This window comes from Bipolaris oryzae (genome assembly GCF_000523455.1).
Source record: "Bipolaris oryzae ATCC 44560 unplaced genomic scaffold scaffold_70, whole genome shotgun sequence".
Taxonomy (NCBI): Eukaryota; Fungi; Ascomycota; class Dothideomycetes; order Pleosporales; family Pleosporaceae; genus Bipolaris; species Bipolaris oryzae.
Genome location: NW_006911346.1, coordinates 106,111 through 131,973, shown reverse-complemented (window position 1 = coordinate 131,973; position 25,863 = coordinate 106,111). Strand labels below are relative to the sequence as shown.

At 48.4% G+C, this 25,863-nt stretch overlaps 13 protein-coding genes across 13 annotated transcripts; 6 read left to right on the top strand and 7 right to left on the bottom strand.

Moving 5' to 3' along the window:
• Positions 1–426: 426 nt before the first annotated feature.
• Positions 427–972, top strand: COCMIDRAFT_96171 (uncharacterized protein; the record flags this gene model as incomplete). The annotated part of the gene is made up of 1 exon (XM_007690082.1): positions 427–972. One exon carries the CDS (start codon positions 427–429, stop codon positions 970–972), a length of 546 nt encoding a protein of 181 aa, XP_007688272.1.
• A 2,741-nt stretch (positions 973–3,713) lies between these two features.
• COCMIDRAFT_96022 (uncharacterized protein) lies at positions 3,714–4,886 on the bottom strand (the record flags this gene model as incomplete). The annotated part of the gene is made up of 3 exons (XM_007690081.1): positions 3,714–4,200; positions 4,251–4,385; positions 4,435–4,886. The coding sequence occupies 3 exons, from the start codon at positions 4,884–4,886 to the stop codon at positions 3,714–3,716; spliced, it is 1,074 nt and encodes a 357-aa protein (XP_007688271.1).
• A 1,448-nt stretch (positions 4,887–6,334) lies between these two features.
• Positions 6,335–8,096, bottom strand: COCMIDRAFT_96081 (uncharacterized protein; the record flags this gene model as incomplete). The annotated part of the gene is made up of 3 exons (XM_007690080.1): positions 6,335–7,164; positions 7,213–7,841; positions 7,939–8,096. The coding sequence occupies 3 exons, from the start codon at positions 8,094–8,096 to the stop codon at positions 6,335–6,337; spliced, it is 1,617 nt and encodes a 538-aa protein (XP_007688270.1).
• Positions 8,097–8,457: 361 nt separating this feature from the next.
• On the top strand, positions 8,458–8,773 carry COCMIDRAFT_96091 (uncharacterized protein; the record flags this gene model as incomplete). Its single annotated transcript, XM_007690079.1, has 2 exons — positions 8,458–8,542; positions 8,592–8,773. The coding sequence occupies 2 exons, from the start codon at positions 8,458–8,460 to the stop codon at positions 8,771–8,773; spliced, it is 267 nt and encodes an 88-aa protein (XP_007688269.1).
• A 582-nt stretch (positions 8,774–9,355) lies between these two features.
• COCMIDRAFT_5560 (uncharacterized protein) lies at positions 9,356–10,770 on the bottom strand (the record flags this gene model as incomplete). Its single annotated transcript, XM_007690033.1, has 5 exons — positions 9,356–9,517; positions 9,569–9,692; positions 9,750–9,830; positions 9,886–10,046; positions 10,114–10,770. 5 exons carry the CDS (start codon positions 10,768–10,770, stop codon positions 9,356–9,358), a joined length of 1,185 nt encoding a protein of 394 aa, XP_007688223.1.
• Positions 10,771–11,978: 1,208 nt separating this feature from the next.
• On the bottom strand, positions 11,979–12,986 carry COCMIDRAFT_26566 (uncharacterized protein; the record flags this gene model as incomplete). The annotated part of the gene is made up of 1 exon (XM_007690042.1): positions 11,979–12,986. One exon carries the CDS (start codon positions 12,984–12,986, stop codon positions 11,979–11,981), a length of 1,008 nt encoding a protein of 335 aa, XP_007688232.1.
• Positions 12,987–13,738: 752 nt separating this feature from the next.
• COCMIDRAFT_96082 (uncharacterized protein) lies at positions 13,739–13,984 on the top strand (the record flags this gene model as incomplete). The annotated part of the gene is made up of 1 exon (XM_007690078.1): positions 13,739–13,984. A coding segment is annotated over one exon (246 nt), but the record flags the coding sequence as incomplete, so codon positions are not given.
• Positions 13,985–14,208: 224 nt separating this feature from the next.
• On the top strand, positions 14,209–15,816 carry COCMIDRAFT_26565 (uncharacterized protein; the record flags this gene model as incomplete). Its single annotated transcript, XM_007690041.1, has 7 exons — positions 14,209–14,336; positions 14,380–14,447; positions 14,506–14,561; positions 14,618–14,807; positions 14,853–15,490; positions 15,541–15,675; positions 15,790–15,816. 7 exons carry the CDS (start codon positions 14,209–14,211, stop codon positions 15,814–15,816), a joined length of 1,242 nt encoding a protein of 413 aa, XP_007688231.1.
• Positions 15,817–15,894: 78 nt separating this feature from the next.
• On the top strand, positions 15,895–17,562 carry COCMIDRAFT_37032 (uncharacterized protein; the record flags this gene model as incomplete). The annotated part of the gene is made up of 4 exons (XM_007690052.1): positions 15,895–15,915; positions 16,113–16,286; positions 16,335–16,473; positions 16,565–17,562. 4 exons carry the CDS (start codon positions 15,895–15,897, stop codon positions 17,560–17,562), a joined length of 1,332 nt encoding a protein of 443 aa, XP_007688242.1.
• Positions 17,563–17,931: 369 nt separating this feature from the next.
• COCMIDRAFT_96097 (uncharacterized protein) lies at positions 17,932–18,915 on the bottom strand (the record flags this gene model as incomplete). The annotated part of the gene is made up of 2 exons (XM_007690077.1): positions 17,932–18,453; positions 18,661–18,915. The coding sequence occupies 2 exons, from the start codon at positions 18,913–18,915 to the stop codon at positions 17,932–17,934; spliced, it is 777 nt and encodes a 258-aa protein (XP_007688267.1).
• Positions 18,916–20,748: 1,833 nt separating this feature from the next.
• On the bottom strand, positions 20,749–20,991 carry COCMIDRAFT_96147 (uncharacterized protein; the record flags this gene model as incomplete). Its single annotated transcript, XM_007690076.1, has 1 exon — positions 20,749–20,991. A coding segment is annotated over one exon (243 nt), but the record flags the coding sequence as incomplete, so codon positions are not given.
• Positions 20,992–21,732: 741 nt separating this feature from the next.
• COCMIDRAFT_96079 (uncharacterized protein) lies at positions 21,733–22,329 on the bottom strand (the record flags this gene model as incomplete). Its single annotated transcript, XM_007690075.1, has 1 exon — positions 21,733–22,329. The coding sequence occupies one exon, from the start codon at positions 22,327–22,329 to the stop codon at positions 21,733–21,735; it is 597 nt and encodes a 198-aa protein (XP_007688265.1).
• A 476-nt stretch (positions 22,330–22,805) lies between these two features.
• On the top strand, positions 22,806–25,724 carry COCMIDRAFT_5555 (uncharacterized protein; the record flags this gene model as incomplete). Its single annotated transcript, XM_007690032.1, has 2 exons — positions 22,806–24,190; positions 24,239–25,724. 2 exons carry the CDS (start codon positions 22,806–22,808, stop codon positions 25,722–25,724), a joined length of 2,871 nt encoding a protein of 956 aa, XP_007688222.1.
• Positions 25,725–25,863: the final 139 nt, after the last annotated feature.

The following is a 25,863-nucleotide window of genomic DNA, read 5'->3' as shown; positions in this document are numbered from 1 at the left end:
GTGGGGCGCACACTGGGGTGGGGCGCACACTGGTGATACACGTTAACATTCGCGAATACTGAGATCTCTAGAAAGCTTAATTGTTGTGCTTTGCAAGAAATATTTTAGGTCGTCCATGAATTCCTTATCATAGTCTTCTGGAGAGTCCTTAGGCGAGCGAGCCTAGTGCGAGTCGTTTGCGCCCTGACCTTACACCTATGATGATCAATGCGAGGGTGGCGCTAAACAATTGTGATAAACACGTGTTGATTCGCCACTCCACTTCGGCGGGGTAAGTAGAAGCACCAATGACACCTGCACCTTGACTGTCTGCCCAGGCTGCACTTGGTTCATCGACGATCTTTTAACAGGACATTCCTCTATCTCCTTCTGAACACTTTGATCCCTACACATCCCGAACGATCATTGAAACCAGTTTTCGACAACATGGCGCACGACCAGCCCACAACTCATTCTTTTGTCGGGTCTGAAACGTGGGATATCCCCACCCCTTCTGCATCCTCCGAAGATACCACACAGAATGCTTCGAGGAGCGAAATTCCACCATCTTCTATCCCATGGCCTGGGCGAGCCTACATCATTAAATCTCGCAAAAGTGGACAAGTCATCACGTTCTTAGACGGCGAGGTCGTAATGGACAGAATAGGAGGGCTTGGCACTTTCAGGTGGCGGTGCGTCGAGGATAAGGGTTGGTTAGGATTTAAGGACCCAGCTTCTGCGCATTGTCTTGGCTATCAAGAACACGGGATTCTATTTTGCAGATTTCCTCATCATCGAAACAACGAACGCATATTTCCCCGAATGCGCCCAGAAGGTGGGTACGTTCTGCTAGTACGTCACGATGACCATCTTCGTCCCTTGGGTGTATTTACGAACGAATCCAAGAATGGGACTAAACAGAAGATTAAGATTATGGATTGGAGCTCTGAGGAGATTGTGTGGGATTTCATTGAGGCATCGGTTCAAGAGTAGTGGTTGCTACTAGGGCGGATCTGCAGAGGGAAACGCGTGCTTTGTTTGAGAATATTACACTAGTGCAACTAGCTGTTTGGTCGTCATGAAGAAGGAACTGAACCTTGTCTATATCTACCGTAGTGTAGTGCCCAGCATCTCCAACTGTAAATTCCATGAGTACCTTATTATCATTCGGGCTGCGATATGCCTGCCTATGATAATAACTCCACTCCCACCCTTCTCACTATTCATAAAGCTAAGATATGACTGCATTGAGTGTGGACCATTTCGATGGAAACAAGAAGCCAGCACGCAGCGAAAGACGTCGGCATCGTCTGAAACGATTTTGTGCATCATCCGCTTATACAAGTTGTGTAGTCCAGGGGCAATGACTCCAAGGCTATGAGGAGGTTTTCTCTCACAGCCAATCTTTATCTTCTGGCATCACTCGTCGGGGTATGTCACCGAATGATATTAGGAAAATGTGTAACTCTGGTCTGATTTAGGCCCAATTGTTGGTGGCAAAGACTCCAATCCACTTCACAACCACGTTAAATGTATGTGTTTACTTCCCGACAGCTGTTTTCCCAGCAGTCATCGCGAACTTCTATACTATGAGCATTAAAAGAACCTTCCACAGAGCTAGGAGTATTCTCTCACGCTGTTTCGATTATAGGGAAATGCAATATGGAAGGATTACAGCCGTAACGATGATAACCAATGATTTAAAATCTGTGATCAACCACTGATTAGCACTCGCACAACGCTCTTTTGCAAGACTGAAACGTTTTGATTATCTTTCGCTTCATCTTCCACCTGTTCGGGGTCAAAAGAAAAGCCTAAGCAAGCATTGACTACTTCTGCAAATCCTTTGTCGATCCTTTGGCGGAGTAACAGTGGTGCTTTTCGACATTAGGCGTTTCAATTTAAGCAGTGGGGTTATTTAGCAATGCGCTTTTCGTACTAATCACTTTATTGAGACCTTCTTAGAGACTTGTCTCTATTAGCAATCCCTACAAGATGGATTATTCGAATGCAGTGCAAAACTGTTTCATTCCCACATGATGCGAGGAGTGTTGATGATTTGTTCGCAGAGCTTCAATATCATGCTAAACGGGGCCAGAGAAGTATTCGTTGCATTTTTCAATGGTTTTATAATGGGAGCCGATTATATCTGGTAGTGCAGCGTCGTAACTGGGTGGATATGGTCCTGACCCGAGGAAGATGCAGTCATGCGAGGAAACACTTTTGTGCAGCCAATTTATGGCTGGATACTCAAGAAGCGACCATGTAGGTACTGAGGTGATACTAAATATCTGAGCGAGTTCTTGACGCTTCCTGGCATTTTGACGACTGCGTCAGTTGATACAATGTCATTGGCGTGACTCAATCCTTTTCTTCGACGTCCGAAGATTTGGATACCAGCCTCAACGCGCCTTGGCAATTGTCATGATGGTACACAAGACACTTCAAAACGCAATATGCTGGATACTTGTAAGCGATGTGAAGACAGTTGATAGATGACTCAATATGCGCAGTATATGTCTTTCGTGCCTGCCCTAGCTTACCTGGCGTCGTAGTATATCCATCCAATTAAATCCTTGTTAATCCTGTTCAGGAAGGAGGGGAAGGGCGTCGTGTTGGTTTTTTATTGCGTTTGTTCAAGGTCATAGATGTGATTGCGATTCAGTGACCTCAGGCGTGTGCTGGCTCAAGTGCTGTGGGACCCTCAGTTGACCAATTTGCTCGTAGTCTGAGCGGCTAAATGTCTCAGAAAACATTAATATACCTCCAGATCCATGTAATCCTCGTGTCTCGAATAACATACTTTATTCAACTTCTTTCGCAATCCATCACTAGAGTGAATTGTCTAAAGGCCACGCCAAGTCTTGATTGATCGTTTTCAACAAGATGGCCATGTTGTGTATGTTTTATCCACTAATTTCCATTTTGCAGAGCATTGTCAGCATTTCACTTGCTAGCCGTTATATGGTGTTGTAGAAAGTGTTGTAAAGAAGTAGTGTGTGGTTCAGGAATCGGGATAATTCCCACCCATTTCAGGACGATCTTGCTTTATTTCATCAATTCTTCTTCTCCAAAAGTGGATCAAAGGCGGGCTATGTACTATGGTTGCTTTTTACATGCTTTTCAAGCATTAGGGCAGAAGCTGTACAGTTGTGCAAGTTGGACTGTTTCCAACACCTAGGGAGTATCTTGTCACATTGAAAAATCTATGGAAAGTATAGTGTGGATGGCTCCAGCCCAGGGCATGAAAATTCTTAGAGCCTTACTTTCTAATCTCCTTGAGTATCTCATCACCCATAGGCTTAGAGTCTTGCTATGACAGAAAGCCACGACTACGAAACAGCCATCCGAATTGACTCTTCGACTTTCTTAGTAACTCTTTGGCTATCCAGGGCCGAATACCAGATGCACTAGGATTTCAAACTAAACACATTCTTATGGCGAAACATCACTGGGGCGATGGGCTCCATTATTACCCGCGTTGTACTCATCTCTATTTGTAAGGTTATTCTTACACGGATTGCTAGTCTTGAATAACTTCAATAATGAACTGCCTTCTATGAGAACTCCTAATTATCGCACAAACTGCCGCATTTGGTCATTTCGCCCTGACCAGGACGTAAACTGGAGAAGCACAACCTAGACTTGTGGAACAAACTATACACATGAACTTCTTATTTACATCTTTACCCCAACATCGTGCAACGATCACCATTCTCACAGCAAGAGCATACTCATAGGTCGTCAATGAGTGGGCTAAGACCTTGCGCGGTACCAATTCTCTCTTCATAGAAGAACCTACTCCTCTCGACGTTTGCACGGTCTGCCATCCATTTGGCAAACGCGGGTGCATCCGTGTTAGGCTCCTCGAGAATCTTATGATGGCCCTCTATCGCCGGAATATCTTCGCGAACGCTCCACCTACCATTACTATTCTGATACTCATCGCTGAGCATGAAGCTATGGAGCAACTTTGCACTTTCGGGGTGCGGTGCCTTTTTCAGGATGGCGCCAGTCTGAGGCCAAGAGACGAATTTGGCATCAGTGGGTAGGGCGAATGATGCTCCCGGGCGATCCGTGAATGAATAGCTACCAGTAAATGTTGCTACACTGGTGCTGTTGGCAGCTCTGAGGATTGTTCCTGGGGTTTGTGTGCCGCGTACCCAGCGGGGGTTATTGGCGAGCAGGGCGTCGAACCATTTCGTGCCGAGTTTTTCCAAGCTAGAAATGCAATCAATAAACAGCATACACAGGGTAAGATAAGAACTCACATGACATCGAACTGGTACAAGACCGCATCATCATCGTTGGGATAAGTCAGGATGAGCTTATCTTTGAACTCGGGTTTGATAAAATCTGCGTATGAAGTAGGCACTGCGGTAGTCTTGTTCGGGTTGGCAGCGAGGCTGTATTTGTTTAGCAATGATATTGACATATAGTTCATGGTAATCATACCCCCAAGCAATAATAAACAGCCCAGTGTAGGCTGCATCTGCATCCTTGAACTGGGGGTAGACTTTGTCGAAGTTCAATGGCGCATAATTCATCAAAGCACCTGCCTTCTTCCAGCGCGGGTAGTCATGCAGCGTCTGAAGGATGACGCTATCGACGTATACATTGTCGTTTGCGAGTTGCAAATCTATGTTTCCATCGTGGTATTTGGAAAGGTCGACTGTGACGTTCAGAGTCATTTTGGGGAATCGTTTCTCGAAAGCAGCCTTCAGGGCGTTTTGCTGAGTCTTTTCGTCACCGCCATGCCAAAGATTGATAACGCCACCTTCAGCAACAGCTGCTTCGTAAATCTCGTCGAGGCTGCGCGTTTCTTGTGTGGATGTTGAAGCGTTTGGTGCAGGGGCAGCTAGACACACACACACAAAGAGTGCCAAATTGGAAAGCGTGACGCGCATGATGGCTTATCGCGTTCCGCGTAGTTGTAATGGGAATATAGATACCTAACAAATGTTCGGAAGGATGCAGCTCTTATACGAGAAGGCTGTGGGTATGTAAACTCATCCTGATGTTAGTCAGTGTGGGACTGATTCGCTGCTAGTGCTTCAAGAAGGTTAGCGTACCGTTTATCACTATCAGTTATATTGGGTCCATTAGGAATCGGCCCCTTTCGACAAAGCATTTATACGCAAAGGAACATAGCCGAATCGTACCTTAATAAACTTGCACAACTATGTATACCTTGGTAGGTATGACGTGCGTTGTTCTGAAAGGGGAATATCGAACATTTTGATAAAAGTATGCAACTAATTGTGGAAGTAATGTCTCTTTACCTGATAGATATAACAAGTTAATGAAGGTATCACAGCAGAGTACTGGATATCAAAGACCTCAGTGTAGGTCCAAATAGAACTACAGATCTATCTGCAACGCATGTAAGCATAAGAAAGCAATCTTAGAATCCGGGATAACCTCGGCAACTTCTTGCAAAACAGAGTTCTGATAATTGCGTCATATCGCAGCATTGATCGCTTTGCTTTATTAGGCAAGTGCATGCGTCATTCGTCGTTTTTATCTATTTACTGTCACCATTGGTAGGCCTTCTATTCTGCATAGATTCTATCTGAAAACACTTTATATTTTATGAGCAAGGTAGATAAAAAAGAGAGAATAAACATCTCCCTCCTACAATTTCTTCTTCTCCTCCGATTTCTCCTCGTCTTTCTTCCATCTCATGTTGATCTTATACTCATTTCTATTTATAGTAATTCGTCTCTTATCCATATTTCTGGAAAGGACTATAGGTATAAATAAGGAGAACGAGAGAGAGAAAAATGAAAAGACGAAACAAATAGCACGGAGACGGAGAAAGAAGGGAAGGTAGAAGCGGCTTTAATTACAGTACGAGATAGATTACGAATCAAGTTCAGATCCTAGCGCAGGTGGGTACAGATAGCGCAACGCTAAACAGGGGGGAGCCTTGCGTATGGGGGTGACGAATAACCTTTGCCGGGCTGCGCCCTGCCTCTTACGCAACCTACAACATCGTGAAACTGGCTGTTAAAGGCTCAGCCCCATGCCACTAGACCATCACAACTAGGAAGGTGCAAGTAATCAATGTTCTGCTAATTCTCTCCAAATAATAGTCGATGCAGTGGCTTTGGTGGAGGCGTCCTGCTGGATAAATGAGACCTTATGCCTAATTTAAACAGCTTAGCTATCATCTCTCTTTCAGATAGTCCATCGCATTATCCGTGAGATAATCTGTCGCACTAGCCTACAACTCTACTGGCCCATCCTCTTTCCCTCGTTCTGTTTCAACAGGTCTAAGTAGTTTTCTTCGTTCAGTGTCTCTTAAGGCCTCACACTCGTACGATAAATAATTTTGCAAAGTGTATGAATGCAATCAACCAGTGTTTGAGTTCGGAGTCGGCCAGGAAGTTCTTTTCGCAACCTTTACGTAAAAGTTCGAAGGTCTGATGTTGTTAAATTCAGGATCATACTCGATTGGTTCCACGCTGGCATCTACAAACGCATACTGATAGACCAACTCTGCAACAGCAGCCTTGGCCTCCAGCAATGCTGCGTTAAATCCAATGCAGCCACGTGCGCCCGCAGCGAAGGGTACGTACGCAGAACGGTGTCGTTCCTTCACGCGTGTAGTGACCCAGCGATCAGGATTGAAGCTATAAGGGTCGTCCCAGTGTGCGGGATTGGTATGTAAGTGGGGAAGACTAGGGATCAGAATGGCGCCTGCAGGCAAACGATAGCCACCAGGTAGAATCACTTCTTGTCGCGTATTGCGTGCTGGTTGAAAAGACGGGCTATGCAGACGCTGTGTTTCTTTGACGAAAGCATCCAGAAAGGGCAGTGCCTGCAGTTCCTCGTATGACCACTCTTTGTTTGCTGCAGCACCATGGTCTACCAGCTCTTGCAGCAGCCGCTCTTGCATACCTCGGTAGACGGTGAAGGAATAAATTAGCCAGGAAAGGAACGCTGAGCTAGTAATGAAACCAGCCCCCAGAAGGACCAAAACATTGCCTCGTATGTATCGCCTTGTCATCGTCTTCCCAGAGCCATCTGTCGCGCGAAGCAGATAATCGACAAGACAGGTGGAATCAGTAGCTGCGACCTGAAGGGGTAAGCTCGTCGCTTCCTTGCGGGCCCAGTCCAGGATTGACTGGTCGATGTAGGTGTAGACCTCCTTCAAGCTTTGTCGAAGGAGCGCCGGATCACCTGTTCATAATGAGCTGTGGATAAAATATCTGCAGAAGGGACATGTACCGAATGGGAGATACGAGTAAAGCTTACCTCGCACCTGAAGGCGAGTATTCAACTTCACCGCGCGTTCAATAAGCTCCATCATCCGGTGCACTGGAGTGTCTAAGGATTCAAAATGATTCAAATCAACACCTAGTACCAGTTTTGCAGAAACCTGCGAAGCTAGCTTGCTTGTATATTTGAAAACATTGAAAGCTTGACCGAGATGCTCAGTTTGATCCAGGACTTTAAATGAAGAAGATACAGCATCTGTGATGCTGGGCAGATGGTGTTTCATCGCCTTTGGCGACATGCTTGGAGGAAGAAACTTATGGGCTTCTTTCCAAGCTGGAGATTCTGTGTCGCAAAGGAATAGTGCCGTGGGATCTTCTATCCCATGCAAGGGGTGGCCGGGAGACGTTGGTGCTTTGGTAAAATATTCACCGTCTCGAAAGGCTAATTTAGCTACTTCAGGATCATTGGTCAAGTAATAGGTTCGTCCAATGTTGTGAACCTTGATTACACCTCCGTATGTGTCAAATAGCCGGCGATAGTTACCAATATGGTCGGGATAAATGTCAAAGTAGTTGCCAAAGAAGGGAACACTTCTTGGACCCTGAGGGTCTCTAATTCTACGATCGCCGACGAGGACACTTACAGGACCGTCTGCGATTTCGTCTAATAGTTGCACCTTCTTGCGGTTCTGGTAGAGAGTGACATCGGCTACGCATTCCGTCAGCTTGAGGTTACCGTGAAATTTCGCGAGAGATATTGCCTTTGGCTGCCAGAATATTAAATCTGGCTAGTATCGCAGCGTGCAATGCTTCGAATGTTTTGTATTCGCCAAGTTGAAAAAATTGATCTAACCTCCCGCTAGCACCTCCCAGAGAAACATTGATGACCACCATTTGATCGACTTGCGCTTTGAAAACTGCTATGAAAGGATATTTTGGAAAGAATAAATTCAGGCCATAACGGATGTAATATAGGTAGAAGTACGCGAAACCGTTGGGGTAGTGTTGGCGCGATGGTCTCATATCTCGTCAGAATTCCTAATGCAGCCTAATACAAGGATGACAAAGGAGAGGCATGAATGTAGGATTACTCAGATTAGTTCGGATAGGCATGGAGTCACTTAGTCGTTACCTACTAATAGCCTCACGTGAGCAATCCTAGACTGCACATGATAAAAACGGTAATATGATTTGGAAGAAAATCCGTCGTGTCAGGCTCACACATTCTGAGATACTTCTTTACAATTATTCCAGCATGGTAGTGATCAAAGAGCTCTCTCAGAGTGAGGTGGCGAGTCATAACCAAGGAAAGGACCTATGGGTCTGTATTCGTGGATATGGTTAGCTCCTTCCCGCCCCTATTTTCCAGAAAGCGACTAATCACTACAGTATATGATGTCTCGAATTTTATAGAAGAGCATCCTGGAGGAGAAGAGGTGCTTCGTAGTTTTGCAGGAAAAGATGCGACGGAAGCTTTTGAGGACGCTGCCCACTCCGAGGAGGTTACGCCAATCATGAAAGAACTCATCGTTGGAAAGATATCATCGCTGGTAAGGGTTTCTACTTTCTAGTGATAAGGCGTAAACTGATCTTGGATTATCACTAGCGACCGAAGGCTACATCTATAATCCAAAGACCACCAGAGGCATTGCCGGTTCGAGAGCCCGAATCGAAACTCAAGCGGAGTCATGCTGGCAAAAGCACAAGTGACCAAGTGAAACTGTTCCTCGTATTGTCTATTGCAGTTATAGTAGCACTAAGATTGATTGCGGTGGCACCCATACTTGCATTCTTCGTGGTTGTTGGAGTTTCCATACCACTTGCTGCCTCAGTGTACATTTTCATTGCAGTCACATCCCGTCACCGAGCGGTTGAAGATTATGCAGACTATATTAGATCAAACCTAGCTAGCTAAGAGTACCACCAAAAATCTTGGAGAGTCATAGGAAACTTAGCCTGGACAGGAGGGTGCACTGTGTTGGCGGGTTGTATTTTGCGCCGGATTGGGTTGTACTCGAAAGATTGGGTTTCTGGCGAAACACTCGGCGCGAGCTTTATATCTTTGCTCCAGTCAATTTCACGATGTAGAGTCTCCAGAAACGTGACAACCTAATCGCGATGTTAACTAAAACTTTCTCCGGCTTTAATCTCAGTTAGTAGCCTGGAGGGACTCCAAGGACGCATACCGGTTTGGCGAACCATCTTTGCTCTTCTGATTCGTACCAGCCAAGATGACCGCCAGAGGAGGTTGTGCAGAGGACAGTGTATGGATTGTTGCGAAACTCCTCAAATGGCAGGGCTTCGTGGTGAGAAATCTTACAGTAATCTTCAGCGACCCATACAATGCAGGTGGATGGTCGACTTACCGGATCGTCTTCAGCATTCAGAGCAAAGAGGGGTACCTTCACTGCAAGTACTGCATCAACTGATGACGCGTCCCTATAATACGTCCCAGTCGTTGGATAACCCCACATGGGTAGCTGCACAGCACTTTTTGTCATCAGCTTAGGTACCCTCTCAATGACGTCAGGGCAATATCATTCATACATATCGAAGTCGAATGAGTATCGAATCTTTTCGACTGCGGCAGCAGCAATCCTACTATTTCTCAAGACCATCTGAGCGTGTCTGCATCCCGTATTAGATTTCAGATGCTCGTGCGATACCTGAATCTGTGACTTACTGCTGGAAAATCTGTTTCATTCCGTTTCCTAAGGCGTGTGAGTAGATGTTGAGGCCCATCCAACTTCGTCGGAGTGCGTTGACAACAACCTCCAAATTCCACGGGTTTGAGCATACCACAGCGGCTCTGATACCGCATCTCTCGCCTTCCTCGCCAAGATACTAATTTTCCCGCTTTTTATCAGCATCTTTCCCTGTCTGAGCATCATATGAAGGCAGGGAGACTCACGTTTACTAAGATGTTTGCCCCAATAGAGAAACCGATGGCATAGAGTGGCCGATTGGGATACCTACGCCGCAAGAACGCGACCGTCTGCTTCAGATCCCACGTAGACCGTGCATTGTATAACAGCGGACTTGTCAGATCAGTCCCGCCACAACCACGCGATACAACGACGCATGCTTCCCATCCACTAGCAACCAGCGGCGCCAAGACATGCTTGATGTATGGTTCGTGAGAACCACCAGCGACTCCATGCAATGCGACCAACATCGGCTTGCTGTCGAGTGAGCCAAAGGGTGCGTCATGGTCTCTGTAGTATGTGATATGTGGAGGCAATGAGGAGTCTTCTTCTTCTTCTTCTTCTTTTGTTTCACTTTCGTCCTGGTTGACAAAATCAACAGCGAAGGTCCCTGGGTATAGATCATCCTCTGACTTGAACATTTTGCGCTTGTAGCGCACAACGACCCCGGTAGGCCTTAAAGCTGTCCATATAGTTTGAAGATGTCCATTGAAGAGGATGATGCTAGGTTGATACGGTGGTGTCGAATCCTTGCATAAGTCTGGTAGTGTAACTGTATGATTCGAGCGATTTGTCAACGATATGGAATGGTCGGAGTGGTAGAATGAGACTCTGGAGGCCCAAAACTTTCTGAGCGAATTCATGACGGCACGTTTTGTTATCACTTGTGCTTTGTCGAGATTTGCATAGCGCGATTTCACAGTTCGCTTATGTTTCGTAAATGATGAGATGAAATGATAACTTCTTTATGGACAACGCTGTAGGCTCGAACGATTGAGGAATCTTATTGATGTGGGAAGTACCGCTGTGTGCTGCTGCTGTTTAGCTAGTACAATAACCCAGCTCATACAGAGAGTTCAATGCATAGCGGGATAGTCTTCTCTCATCGGGCCGTTTATATTAGTCGATAATGATCTACCTGGCTCATTTGCTAAGCTTACCACATTTTACTAAGTACAAGGGCGGAAAAACTGCGGGATAGAAGTTCCTAGGTAGGATTGTTAAGGAATGGATGTACGTTGGGCCAGAGTTCGGGGATCTAGATCTAGCGCCATGATCCTGGGCTATCACACCATGCTTTCTCGATCTTTCTCCGGATTAGATACATTCACGGATCGAAACCCGTTCAAAGCGAAAACTCGATACATCAAGCTGTGAACAAATTCAAGCTCCAAATGGATGCTGTTCTTACTTTCTGAGTTGGTAGACCCAAAAGCACGATTGCAAGCAGGTCCTTTGAAGTCAGAGAGATATGGGAAATATCCCGAGAGGCGTATCGTTGGCGAATATGAAACAGAATTTTATGACGAGTGCTCTAATCGCCTAAATGTTACAACATGTCTAGATTCAAGGTTTGTTTACATTAAGGCTGCAAATTCATTCGAGTGCAATAAAAATGCCGCATAGCGGTATATTTGACTCTATATATCGCGATAGGCTATAACGCACCCATTGTGCATTGTTGAGAATCTATGGTGAGTGAGTTTTGCGATAATTGTAGTCGGATTACATGACGACACATTGCTCTTTGTGAAAAAAAACCTCAACCTTGCGCATAGAAAAGAGGATATATATCATACGAAATGGAATAACGCATGAGAAGTAGTAGGGTATGGTCAGTGTTCTGAGAGCGGTGTAGCTTAGTTCATGACATGTAGGTTTTGCTAATCTGCCATAACCTATAGGTTAGGGAGCCAAGACGAGCCTGGAATTACAGAGACTGGCTAGTACAAGATTTTGGCGTTATCTATATTTCTCTGTCCATCAAATGCTAGTTTACTGTCTTGATATTTTTCTTGTGGATTTCACACAGCCTCAGTCAGCTTTAGCGCAGATCCAGCCACCAGATTTGTTAGCCAAATTTCTTGATAAGCCAATGTTTGATAGACCGAGCCAAATTTTCAGGCATCTCAAGCATAGGTCGATGGAAACTATCCAGTTGCTTGATCTGCAAATCGGGTAAGAACCCTTGTGCCCAAGGGACTCTAATGGCACTGGCCAAACAAAGCTGATCTTTACCAGCGCCAATGAACAGGGCTGGTACTTTGACGACTAGACGATCGGGATCGAGCTCACTCTCCGCAGCTGGCGTAATACCGCCTACTATGGCCTTGTACCAACAGAGTGGCCCCTCGAATCCATTCTTCTCCATCCGCTCGAGCCACTCTCTCTTCAAATCCCTCCCTGCGACATGATAATCGCGTGATGGGCACTTCTCGTCGTTTTCAAGAAAGGCTTGGAGGGCGCCTTTGGAAGCGTAGAGGCTGCTGCGAAGTTCTTCGCGCACTGAGTGAATTACGCACCACAAGCTGTCTGCGTGAGCAGAACAGATAGCAGACGCGGCCTCAGAAGCATAAAAACCCCAGTAACTCCAGCGCAGGAGACCCGTGGTGCGCTCAGCGGCCGCGTTGAATTGGTCAAAATTGAAATCGCGCTCCAGGCGCGGGAAGTAGGCGACATTCAGCATGACAAGGCCGGCGACACACTCAGGAGCCCAGAAGTATAGGCGCTGCGCTAGAAATGAGCCCCAGTCGTGGCCAATGACGATGGTATGCGTAATGCCCTCCGCGGCCAGTATCTCGGCCAGATCGATAGCCATAGATTTGGAGTTGTATGCCGTTGGATCTGCAGGTTTGGCGGTATCACCATAGCCAAGGAGATCCGGTATGATGATGCGGTAGCCATATGATAGCAGCTTTGGCACAACCTGAGACCATATTTCCGCCGAATCTGGATACCCATGGAGTAGCAGGAGAGCGGGGCTGAGACCCGACCGCTCTTTTGTTATGGGGGAAGAGTCATAAAAGACGTATGTCAGAGACCTGGAGGTGGTGAAAGATTTCCGATCGAGCTTTTCCATGGGAAATAGGGATGATTTTGCAATCTGCTTAGGTAGTTATTGCCTCGGTCTTCCCTTTTGTTCCCTACGGCGGCTACCTCAACGAGAGGATGAGGAGAGCACCCCCCTCCCCCCCTCCCCCCACATAACGGCATACTTTGACTGAAGGTGACTACTGCTGACAGTTCTATTGTTTGTGAATGCTCAGCAGTTATAAGATGATCCACTTATATGGCGTCAATGTGAGAGGTATTTACGTTCGAGAATGATGCTGCAGCCGTTATATTAACTCGGGTCGGAGTTGCTCTATTAGGTATAGAGAGCATGCTTTAGGTACAGGTCCACGCATTATAGAGTGGGAGCTATGCTTAAACGCCGCATGAGGTTTCAACAGATACGTTTCATAGAGTAGAAGTTTACCAGGGCTACCTGGTCAGGCAGGTGCAAGCAACACGTCATCGCTCATCTATACCCAAAGATACATCCGCTTAACTACTGCAACTCACCTGAATAAGCCCATGCGCAGCTGAAGAGGTTTGAAAGGCTCAGCGTCTCATTGGAAAGTAGGGGCTATCTCCCTTTGAAGAAAACCTTATCGTAACATGTTCACCATACTCTTCGGTATGCCTGTGGAGAGATAAATTTGCAAGCCCTAGGCTAGACATCTTAATTGGGACAATCTTTCTGCGTGATCACCTAAAAATCGTGTGCACCGTGGGTGATTAAATCTTTCGCCGAGTGCATATGCCCTTCTTCTTACTGTATGTTTTGGCTTCGAGCCACCAGTAGCTTTCACTTTCGGGTCAATAGGACCGAGGGTTCACTGGAACTTACTCGATTCCCGCAATGATCTGGCTGCTCACCAGTGCGATGTGCGGTTTAATATCAGGCGCGCAAGAAGATCGATGGACGTCAATCGAGCGGCATTCAAGATATCGGTCGATGGAAGCGCCCAGCACGACAGGCTTTATGAAGACAGAGACACCATTTCAATCTTCGTGAAAGATGATTGGTACTGATTACATGTAGCAATTTTGGTGACGCATGGCGTCACTCCAAGCCGGAACGGCCCATTACCGTAGTCGCCCCGAAGCCGGTCCGCATCTAGCGGCTAGGAGTTTTGAGGCGAAGTTTGACTGGGGTTACGACCTATGGAGTACTAGCAGTTTGTTATAAATTTTGTATGATTACAATCCTGCCTTTATTATGTTGCAATCCTGATTCCGGGCGGTGCAAATTCTCCATGGCTCACCAAATAGCGTCTAGAGTAGGGCCTGATGGCGTCCCGTCGCAAGATGATTGGAAGAGCATGAATGAGATTGTTGAAAAGAAAAGGGCTCAGAATCGCTTGGCTCAGCGAAATTATCGTATGTATGTTATACAAATTGCTCTCATTGGGCTGACGGGATTTCAGGTCGAAATGTCAAGCGAAGGATAGAAGAGTTGGAAGAACAGGTGGCAACGCAGGCCAGATTGCTAGCGGTAAAGGATGGAGAAACAGTAAATTGCAATCAACGAATCTTACTGCACGCCGCTGAAGATGTTCATTCGAGTATGGATAGTAATCTTGGTGCATCCATTCAAGAAAGGGAAAAGGTATATGACACCTAAACGCATTACTAACCCTCGAGGTGCTGATTTTGATCGTTTAGGAGCAAAGTCCACCGCTGTCTACTCCAGAAAATGAGCTTTTCTTGAATTCAGAAGGCGCTTGCAGATCAGATTCGGTCATTGATAACATATGGTACTGCCACACGCAAGGAGGTGGCAATGAACAAAATGAAGACTTCTACGCTCATCTGGGCACGCAAGTAGCTGATAGAACCCCTGTTCCAGTGCGAGGTGCGTATTCCCAACTTCTTATTGTATCTGTGCTGAGATGAACAGTTGAAAAGGAGTTCTCGTCAAGAGGCGAGACGCACCGCCACCCTATGAGCCCAAAGTCCCCTACTCAATATACCAACCTGAATATGGGGATGCTTAACGACATACACCTCCACTCGCCTATTGATTCTTTTCAATTCTCTCATGGCCATGTTCAGGGTCGTGAGACTGTGGACCAACGGCGTGGAACTGAGCGTGCAAGTGACTCGCCTGGCTCAATGAGTGAAGACACACTATTGACAGATGGCGATGCAACGTTCGAGCAAACGATAGAAGAGAAAATTGAATACCTGATCCGCTGTGCTCATAGAGCAGGATTTCAGGACCTCGATTCAGCCATAACCACTTTCTACACAGCTCAGTTCGACGAAGACTCAGAAAGCTCGGTCGCACAGTACATGAGCCGGAAGAAATGTCTGCCGAATCTTTTAGAAGAGCTACGCGGCAAAACCCATTCATGGAAGGCCCGAGAGCTCCAGCCGTACCAGAACGAGGTCTTGAAGTCAGCAGAGCACCTACTAATTGGCGAAATACGATCACAGCAGAGTGCTAGATTGCAGAAGATCCTCTCCAGTTTACTGTCAAGTGGTGGCGGCGGCGGCGGCAAATGGGGCGCCATATCTTGTCAGCTTCAGGATGAAGTAAGCATTGCATCGATGAATAACCTGAAAACTGCTGATGGAGGACATAGTTACCTTATCTATGGTCTCTTCTGACCGCTTTGATCATGCAGGGACACCAAAGACCGCGATTTCGACAGCAGTTACGCTTCATTTTAGCGATTATGTCGCTGCTATTTGTGTCCGAATCTGAAACACCTGGCGAAGTAAGCCAACGAGTGCATGACATATTAACAGGATAAATCTCTCTCGAGACTATAAGTAGATGCAGTTTGAGTCTTAAGTCGTCACGAAAATTCTGCCTACTAGACTAGATTTAGATAAAGATTAAGTATGACGGGAAATGAGATTATATTAGTCATGAAGCATGATATTTGATCTTGCAGTCTGCTTAACAGTACCCCTGTAAGATGATCTCTGGGAATATGACTAATGCGTCTGTCATTGTGACTATACGTTACTGTCGTGAGGAGCTGTAACCTGCTTGTTTTAGCCGAACTATGGTCCTATAGTATACGACAATCTATATTATACCATCACTGCTTATAGGCTCTCGGAACAACAATACTACTGCCCCAAATTACCTACGCGTCAATCACTTGCTCTAGATATAAGAGCTACCATGCCGCCGTTCCCATTTGAGATTAAAGAACATATAATTCCTTGCCAACATATTCGGGGCTATCCTCGCTCCACAGCCCACGAACAAGAAGAGCTGCTTCATCTTAGTATTAAGCAATACATCCCACATGACAACCAAGATCCTCAGCCCGGCGATGTCACCATCATCGGAACTCATGCTCAGGGATTCCCCAAGGTATTCACGCAACTTGTCTTAGCTGGACTGCATCTTATACTTGCCTAGGAGCTGTACGAACCGCTTTGGGCCGACATGCATAGCCGGTTGAAGTCGACGGGGGTTTCTATTCGCAGCATCTGGATTGCAGACGTGGCAAACCAAGGAGCCAGTGGCGTACTCAATGAATACAAGCTGGGAAACGAGCGTAATTAGCCCCATGCCTTTGTCCTCACCCCTTAACAGAAGATGGGACAAGACGAAGCATAAGAGAAAAGCATACTGAGACAAAAAGGCAGCTTGCGCATCCGACCATGCCCGTGATCTCCTACACATGGTTAATACATTTCGCGACCAAATGATACGCCCTATTGTTGGTATCGGCCACAGCGCGGGTGGCACAATCCTCGTCAGTCTCGCACTCCTCCACCCACGTCTCCTAGAGACTTTGATCCTCATCGACCCCATCATTCACCGGCACGTGTTTGCAGCGGGCTACAGCACACCTGCGCTCGCTTCGGCCCGCCGCCGCGATGTGTGGCCGTCCCGTTCCGCTGCAGCCGAGGACTTTCGCAGGAACAAGTATTACCGCAAGTGGGATGAGCGTGTGTTGCAGCGGTGGCTGCAGTATGGCTTGCGCAATCTACCCACGGCTGTGTACCCGCGCCACATGCAAGTGGCCGGAGCCGAAGCTCACGTGACGGACGAAGATGCCTCCACTGACGCTGTCACGCTCACCACAACAAAGCACCAGGAAGTCTTCACTTTCCTCCGGCCAACCTTCGATGCACACGCTTACCCTGGGATCGGCGCGCAGCTAGGCGGGCCAAACAGCGTGGCGTATGCAGATTACACGCCAGAGGCGGCACTGCCGGGCCAGCCATTTGAGCGCGCCGAGTCCGTCGTCGCATTCCACATGTTGCCATATGTGCAGCCGTCGGTGCTGTACGTGTTCGGCAGCGAATCCCACTACACGGCCTGCGAGCCGACTGCTGACAAGGTCGAGTCAACGGGCGTGGGCATTGGCGGAAGTGGTGGTGCAGCCAAGGGTCGGGTGGCGGAGGTGACGGTCCAAGGTGTCGGCCATCTAATCCCCATGGAGGCCGTTGGCGAAACGGCGAAATTGGGTGTCAAGTGGCTCGCAAATGAAATGGCGGCATGGAGAGAAAAAGAGATCGTCGAGCGAAGCGAATGGGCGTACATTCCGGATGAGCAGAAGCGGACGATTAGTGATCAGTATCTCGAGGCGTTGAGAGGCCAGACGAAATCTGATGTTGCACGAATCTCCAGACTTTGATCTACGTATAGCTTAATAGACCCAATGAAAAGAAACTACGACTACCATGACTATAATGGTCTTTACTCTTACCTTTCCGTATCTTACAACAACCAATTACTGACGTCAAGTACAAGAGTACTTTTCATCGAGCGTGATTGTGTAGAGGCATTTGAAGAATATCGATATATTCCCAGCCAAAACAAGCAAAGGATATAGTGCCGACAAAGAGCTGGTTTGTTGTAAAAGATTGTGATTATTTGCATTATTACTCTATATGTATATACACGCTGTGAACAGTAAAGAGAGACAGAATCGAGCGCAAAAAAAGCAAACATTATTCTATGCAATCAATCCATCATTAGTTCATTGCTAGTCACCGCCAAGTCCTTACATGCCCAAAGCGATTGCGCCAAACACAATTGCGAAAATGCCGCCCGCTACTTTCTCAGCTGATGCGGCGCCAGTGAACTCTGGGGTGCCAGAAGAGGTGGGTGTGGGAGTGTGAGAGGGGTGCACGGTACCGTTTCCGCCCGAGCCGGAAGAAGGGGTAGGCTTGACGCTCAAGGTTCCCGGGATTGGGCTGGAAGCAGCCACAGGCAGACCAGAAGAAGATGCACGAAGACCGTTGCAAAGGCCGTTGTTGCAGGTGTTGTAAGCGCACTGCGCATCGGTCTTGCATGCGGCGTTGAAGTTACCGCATCTCGCGATCAAACCGGCGTTGCTGGCCCAGCACTGTACACCCGCGATACACTGGCTAGGCGTGACATAGGGGTTGCACTCAGCGCCCAGAGGAAGAGAGCCAGCGGGCGCAACAATCGTGGGTGAAGGGGCAGGACTCCATCCGGGCGCAGTCGAGCTGCTTGTGACGGTGGGTGGGGTTGAGGAAGGGGCTGGTGCTGAAGAAGAAGGCTTGACACCGTTGCAGAATCCGCCGTTACAGGTGTTGAATGCGCATTGCTTGTCGCTTGTGCAAGAAGACTGGAAGTTTCCGCATCGGGGGATGAGCATAGAGTTGGTGGCATAGCAACTAGCACCGTCGGCACATGGAGTACCGCCCGGAGTGCACTGCTCGCCGAGAGCAATGGGGGATGTAGCTGGCGGGGTGGAAGAAGGGACTGGCGCTGAAGAAGAAGAAGGCTTGGGGCCATTGCAGAAGCCTCCATTGCATGTGTTGAATGCACATTGCTCATCGCTTGTGCAAGAAGACTGGAAGTTTCCGCATCGGGGCTGGAGCATGGAGTTGGTAGCATAGCAACTGGCGCCGTTGGCACATGGAGTGCCGCCTGGAGTGCAGTTCTCGCCGAGAGCAATGGGGGATTGAGCTGAGGCGAGGACGCCGGCTGTAGCCAGAACGAAGAAAGAGTAGCGCATGGTGAAGGTTGCGGATATGCTGGAGTTGAGGGAGTGAGCGAGAGTTATCGGAATGTTTTGAATCAAACGAGAGTACGTAGTTGTGATTAGATGGTAGTAGACGACTGGTGATGAAGCATGACAAGTGGGTATGCCAACTCTGCTTTATACCCTTTGCAGATGGGGATCACGGCAAAGTTTAAAAAGTGTAATACGAGGCTGATGATCCGGCCCGACCTGAGTTGCCGCTCACGCTCGTACGCAGTCAGTCATAGTTGGCCGCTTTGGGGTTCGCCACATGATGGTAAGGCGGTGAGCCAATCATCGTCTGTGCTGCACCGCCCAAAATAGAAATCATGCGTCATTGCACTCTCAGCTAGCCATCTTCAGCTCTCGAGGTAGCATTCCAGAGTGTCGCGAGCAGCGGGCACACCGAATGGGACGCTATTTACGTACACGACCTCCGTACTATTGAGGAGCTACACGTCTTTGGACAGCCTGGATCCCACGTACCTTACCGTATCTCCAAACCATCTGTCTGTTGCGCAGAAACATGGCTTTTCGATGCCGTGAATATCGCCTAGCGCCAGCAGCTATACACTGTTCACCTTGCGTCCAGGCACGTGCCATCAGGTATTCACGTCTGATTTTGACAGTCTTGTCTCAAGACGGCACCACTAGCAGCGTTAATGGGCAGTCTACTTGCGTGTCAGCTTAACTAGAGCATAGCGGAATCAAGTCATCAGAACGTTCCATTCAAATGCCATGCTTTTCTTCGCAGGCGAGGTTACTGCATCTAAGCGGTAGCTAAAGGCATGCGCTTCCGAGCGCATTGTGCCGCAGTGAGATGCGTATCGGCACGTTCGATGAAAAATGAGCGAGGGGCCGTCTTGTGGCTGTGCAAGGTACACTACTACTTACACACTAAGTACGACAAGCGAACCGTCTAGCCGCTTCCAAGGACCAAAGCTAGGATACCAGGATTCGGTCATGTTCGTAAACCCACTTTGCCTCGTTCTGCTCATGCCCGCTCTTCTCATGCCCGAATTTTCTTTCCAGCGCCACGATGTTGATGGTGTCTCCATGGTACAATTTACAGAGTCGTAATGTGCAGATCATCATCGTAGTCGTAATCGTGGAAAGGTTTCAAAAAAAAACTCTATCAATCAAGCCTTCGTGTGGCTTGAACACATAATAAAGTTCAACAATCAGACCACGACCACGACTATCCATACCAGAAGTTATCTGGCTTGTAATACTAAAACTTCCCAATACGGCACCAAAATAGTTCGATATTTGTGAAATGCTTTCAACCTGCATGAATCTTCCGCCTCGGACCCACGGATCAAGCAACACGTCTACTGTTACATCTCTGCCCGCATTTCGTGACGTCGCGCAGCGTGTACCCCGCTACTCGAGACAAGCAATAGTGTTGACCAAGGTTTCCTGAAATGGGTGTTTTTTTGTTCAAGAGGATCCTATGTGCGATATCCAACAACTAATATAATGGCTTGGATTGTGTTTGACCACAGTCGTCGGAAATCTTGCTTACTTACGAGAACACCAGACAGAGCTTCATCAAAAGTGGCTGTAATACGAAACCCCTCGGGTCCCCGCAGTACGTGGCCGGCGAGCCATGGGAGAGCGTTTATTTTTTCACGATGCATCAATACAATCAATGCGATAAAGTAGCTCGTTTTTCTCCACTCTAGCCTGCAAACGTATAATGGGCAATCAGCCAACGCATCTGATCTGCAAGCCTTGACGCTGGCGTCTTCTACTCCTCGTACGTTTACGTAGTATAGATATTTACTTGGAAAAGTAGCATCACCTCTTTCGTCAACGCATCTAAAGCTACAAGGAATGATGGGGTGATCGTCCCTGCGGCATTAGCTGGCATGTGTAGCGAGGAAACGGTCCCGTTCTTGGGAGAGCTCCAGCGAACGCTACCAACGGAAAAGCCGGATCCTCGAGGAAAATGTGGACTAAACTCAGCTGCACTGCACCGTACAAGCCAAGCCATTTGACAGCGTTTTGTTCCATCGAGGCTTGCGATAGTTGCAGACTCCTCATCGTCGCATAGCTCATTGCAGTGCGCTAAATACCTTTGGGAGCGGAGTGGCGGACTACAATTATGCAGTGGTCTGAACGGGATTTTCCGTGTTCTTGCAGTAAATCAAGATGGCTTGTTCTCGCTTTTTTTTTTATCATTAAGAAATTGTAATTGTTGGGCCTGCTTTGGATTTTGACTACAGATGGTACAAAAAGCTGCGCACAGATGTACGCTAACGGCCAAGTTGGGAATATACTTAACAATAAGTTTGTTATGGTGAAAAATCAGAAGGCTACATATTGAATAAAAACTACCTTTTGAATATTAAATCATCTGGACTGATGAGGTAGGCAAGCAAATCCGGACATGTTCCAGCCGTGCTCGATCGTATTGCCAGATAGAGGGTGTAGTTTGAATGTCAGCGATGTTGTGAGCCTCCTCAACATCAGAGCACTTTCCACGAGCCCGAATGCAATAAGTTGATGATCGTATCAAGATGGGACTAAGTTGCTTTGAGTCTAGAAGCATCATCTGTGGCAAAGAAAGCGCTGGCACACGATGATACCAAACGTAGTTGCTTTTTGCAAATGGAGCGGTCATATGAATCTTCGCAGTGACAGTGTATGTGGGATATAGCCCAGAGAAAGTGGGCTACGCAACTCAGCATCTGCCCTGAGTACGACGAGAAACACTTGCAGGCCATCTGCTTCCAACAACATGTAAGATTCACAAGTGATTGCAAAAACAGTGTTTCTAAAGCAACTCTCGTCTTGCGCCACCTAATCTCAGATCGACTTTTTATCTGCAACAACAATCAACTCCCACGCACGCCCACCGACCATATCGGCCTCTTGTTCTTGTAAAGTCCAGTTGGCAAAGCATGCCCTGTAGTCGTCCCAATCGGCCTTGGGTCCAGCCCATATTATCCTCTCCACAGCCCCCTGTCCATACGTCGCCATGTATTCCTGAATCAGGCCAATGCGTCTTGGATACACAAACAGCCAGATCCGGGCTGTTTCCGCCAACGGTTCAAGAAAGCGGGTGCCAGTGACGAGGCGGTGGTGGGAAGAGGGAAGGTATTTATTAGGGCTCGGTGCGACCTCAACACCGATGATATGAAAGGTATCAGGGCCGTTCATGATGTATGCTTCAAGGAGGCCGAAGCCACTTCCTATCGAGACTGTGATACATGGCGGCGGGGCGAGGAGGGTTTGGAGGTACGCGATGAGCTGGGGACTAAGGGCGAGGCAGCTACCAGAGTAGGCGGTCGGTGTAGCGACAAGTCGTGGGAGGGGCGGCAACACGGGCACATTCAAGATCACGTTGGTATCCTTGTAGATATCCGTATCCGTATCCTCATCCGTATTCGTGTTCCTGTTCATATCTCGTGACATGCGGTCGTAGTGTCGAATATGGACTGCTTCCTCAGACATTGTCAATCCGAGGATTACAACCACCCGTCGATAGAGACTGCGTCGATGGGCGTACGTGCTGGATGCATCAAGTGGGCGCTACGTGAGTCGCCAGACATATCCATAATATCTCCGTGCCTCCATCTCATCGACAGCGGAGGGAGAGGTTAAGATGAGATGGGACGGGACGAGACGAGCATGTGTGGGGGAATGGGAAAAGGCAGTTTCTTGGCGGTCGCGTGGCGGCAGGCGCTAGTAAGTATGGAGCTATGACCCACGACGCCTGCACATGCATGCACGACGCCCGCACCCCGCCCATCGTGGACCCATAGAGACCTCAACACCACCCCAGCCTCTCCACTTCGCGTCATTGCTGTGACTGCTCTGTTGCCGTTGCCTCGTCTGCGACTCAACGAGCCTATGCGTACGGCTCCACCGGTGCAGACATGGCCCGCTATAACCCCTTCTCCTTCACGCCCGCGCCCGTCATCTTCTTCACCACCGCCATCTACGTCGGTCTGTTAGCCACTCTGCTCACCACCCACTTGACCGTCCCGGACTATCCCTCGCATCCTCCTCCGGGTATCAACCTTGCCCAAGCTTGGGCAGACCTCCAGCACATCACCCGTTTCTTTCATCCGTATAATAGCCATGCTAATGATGACGTGCGTCAATACCTTCTATCGCGCATCCAGGCCATCATCGCCGAAAAGGATGCCCAGCCCGGTCAGATTGAAGTGCTGAATGACTTAACCGCAAATGTCACCTTCTCATCCGGTACCACTTCTGTATATTTTGAAGGGACCAATCTGATCGTCGCCATCCGTGGCTCCCAGGACGATGAACCCTTCAACTCCACTGAGCGCAGACCAGACAATGGTGGCGTTCTCGTCAATGCACACTATGACTCTGTTAGCTCCGGCTACGGGGCGACTGACGATGGCGTCGGTGTTGTCACGGTACTCCAGCTCCTCTCGTACTTTACTGAATCCCGCAACTGGCCCAAACGGACGATCCTTCTTTTGCTCAACAACGGCGAAGAAGACTACCTGAATGGTGCCAAGGCTTTCATGAGAAATCCCATATCCCAGGTCCCCCATACTTTTGTCAACCTGGAGGGTGTTGGTGCTGGTGGCCGAGCTGCCCTCTTTAGAAGCACCGATACTGAAGTAACGCGCTTCTATAGAAAGTCAAAGTATCCTTATGGAACAGTTGTGAGTGGTGATGGCTTCAAAAAGGGCCTCGTTCGAAGTGAGACCGACTATCGCGTCTTCCATGGCGATCTTGGTCTCCGTGGACTTGATATTGCTTTCCTGGAGCCCAGAGCACGGTACCATACAATCGAAGACTCGGCACGAGAAACATCGATAAAATCAATTTGGCATATGCTGTCAGCAGCTTTGGCTTCGACTGCCGGACTGGCCTCTGTAACCGGCACCCAGTTCAGTGGCCCGGAGACTGTCGACAATGGCAGGGTCAACGCAGGCACTGGCAGCGATGGCGTCTGGTTCGATCTTTTTGGCAAAGTTTTTGTTGTGTTCCGGCTACACACTTTATTCGCATTGTGTGTTACCATGTTGGTAGTTGCGCCTCTTGTTCTTATTGGCCTTACTGTGGGACTTTCACGACTTGACAAGAATTACCTGTTTGCTCGCAAGGCATATGTCTATTCTTCAGATGATGACCATCCAGTACACCTTTACGGCTGGCGAGGCTTCTTCCGATTCCCCATCATCTTCGTCGCTGCTACAGCCATCGTCGTCGCGCTAGCTTATCTCATTGTTCGATTCAATGCCATGATCGTCTACAGCAGCCCCTATGCCGTCTGGAGGTAAGTCAGCTAGACACCTGCCAGCACCGTCGCTGACCGTAGTGACAGTATGATGCTCTCTGCTTGGTTCACAGTCGCCTGGTTCTTGTCCCGTGGCGCAGATGCCATGCGACCCTCTGCTCTCCAGCGCATGTACGCATTGATATGGCTATTTATCGGGTCCTTCATCCTGCTCATCGTGACCACCGTCTTCGTCAACAACTACCAACTTGCAGGTGGCTACCCGATGCTGTTCTACTTTGCCGCCGTATTCTTCGCCATTCTACTCTCGTATATAGAGCTCTTCTTTGCACCGACCAAGTCTGCGTATGCACGTCATATCGATCAAGCGAACCACTTGCGTCAGGATTCAGAGCCCACCAGTCGCCCTGTCACGGGTAGTACCAGCGCATCACGGTCCGACGAGCGTGCGGTACCAGATGATGACGCGACGGAAACTACATCTCTGTTGCGTGGTAATCGCCGCGGATTTGCAAGATACGGAACCAGGCGAGATTCCACCAGCGACGGAGGCGACGATCATGCACGGCGAATGGATCCCGGGACTGTTTATCTTGGGGAGCAAGAGTGGAGCGGAAAACTACCAAGTTGGATCTGGATCATACAACTGCTGCTCCTGGCGCCCATCGTCATAATCTTAGTCGGACAGGTGGCTCTTCTTCTGACATCGGCTCTTTACCAGACGCCGTCAGATGGCAACTCGACACTGTTCATCTACCTCGCTATTGCGTCGCTTAGCGTGCTGTTGCTGACGCCCATCGGCCCTTTCATCCACCGTTTCACCTACCATGTCCCGACCTTTCTCTTCCTCGTATGTGTTGGGACTGTCATTTACAATCTGGTGGCATTCCCCTTCAGCAGGGATCATCGCTTGAAGGTCTACTTTGTTCAGCGAGTCAACTGTGAGACAGGTGTCAATACCGTATCCCTGACTGGTGTGGATGGCTACGTGCAGCGCATTGTCAGCGAAATACCCAGTGCGCAAGGCACGCAGGTCACTTGCATGACGCCTGACGTTGCGACACGTAAGGAGCTCAAGACGTGCGAATGGCAGGGTCTACCGGCCAAAGTAGTCTCCGCCACAGCTACAACCCGAACAACTCTATCGGATCATAAGCCCGCAACCGACAAATGGATCGATTACACGATTTCCAAGAGCAACAGCTCCAACTCAGCGACAATACGTGTCATCGGCCAAAACACGCGAGCATGCCGGATTCTGTTCGACTCCCCCGTTACCGACCTAGCCGTTGCTGGCGCCGTTTCAGATCCCCGCTTTAAGCCTGTTGGCGCAGCGGGATCCCGGGAAGTGCGCCTCTGGCATCGCGAATTCGGTCAGCATTGGAACGTAAGCGTGAAATGGAACGCCGAAGAACAATCCAAGCTTTCTGGAAGGGTTGTGTGCCTGTGGTCGGATGCCAACACCGGTGACATCCCTGCTTTTGATGAGGTACAGGATTACCTCCCTGTATGGGCGATACCGTCAAAGATTAGCGACGGCTTGGTCGAGGGTTTTAAGCGATTTGAATTTTGAGTATTAAGTACTCTGTTCTGGGTGCTGCTGCGGGGATCCCTGTTGCATTGTCCATTGCTGATCCGACGACATTGCGTTTGGATGCATCCCTCCAAGGTGTCGCGGGTCAGCTGTTTTATTATGCGTATCTTCTATGAAC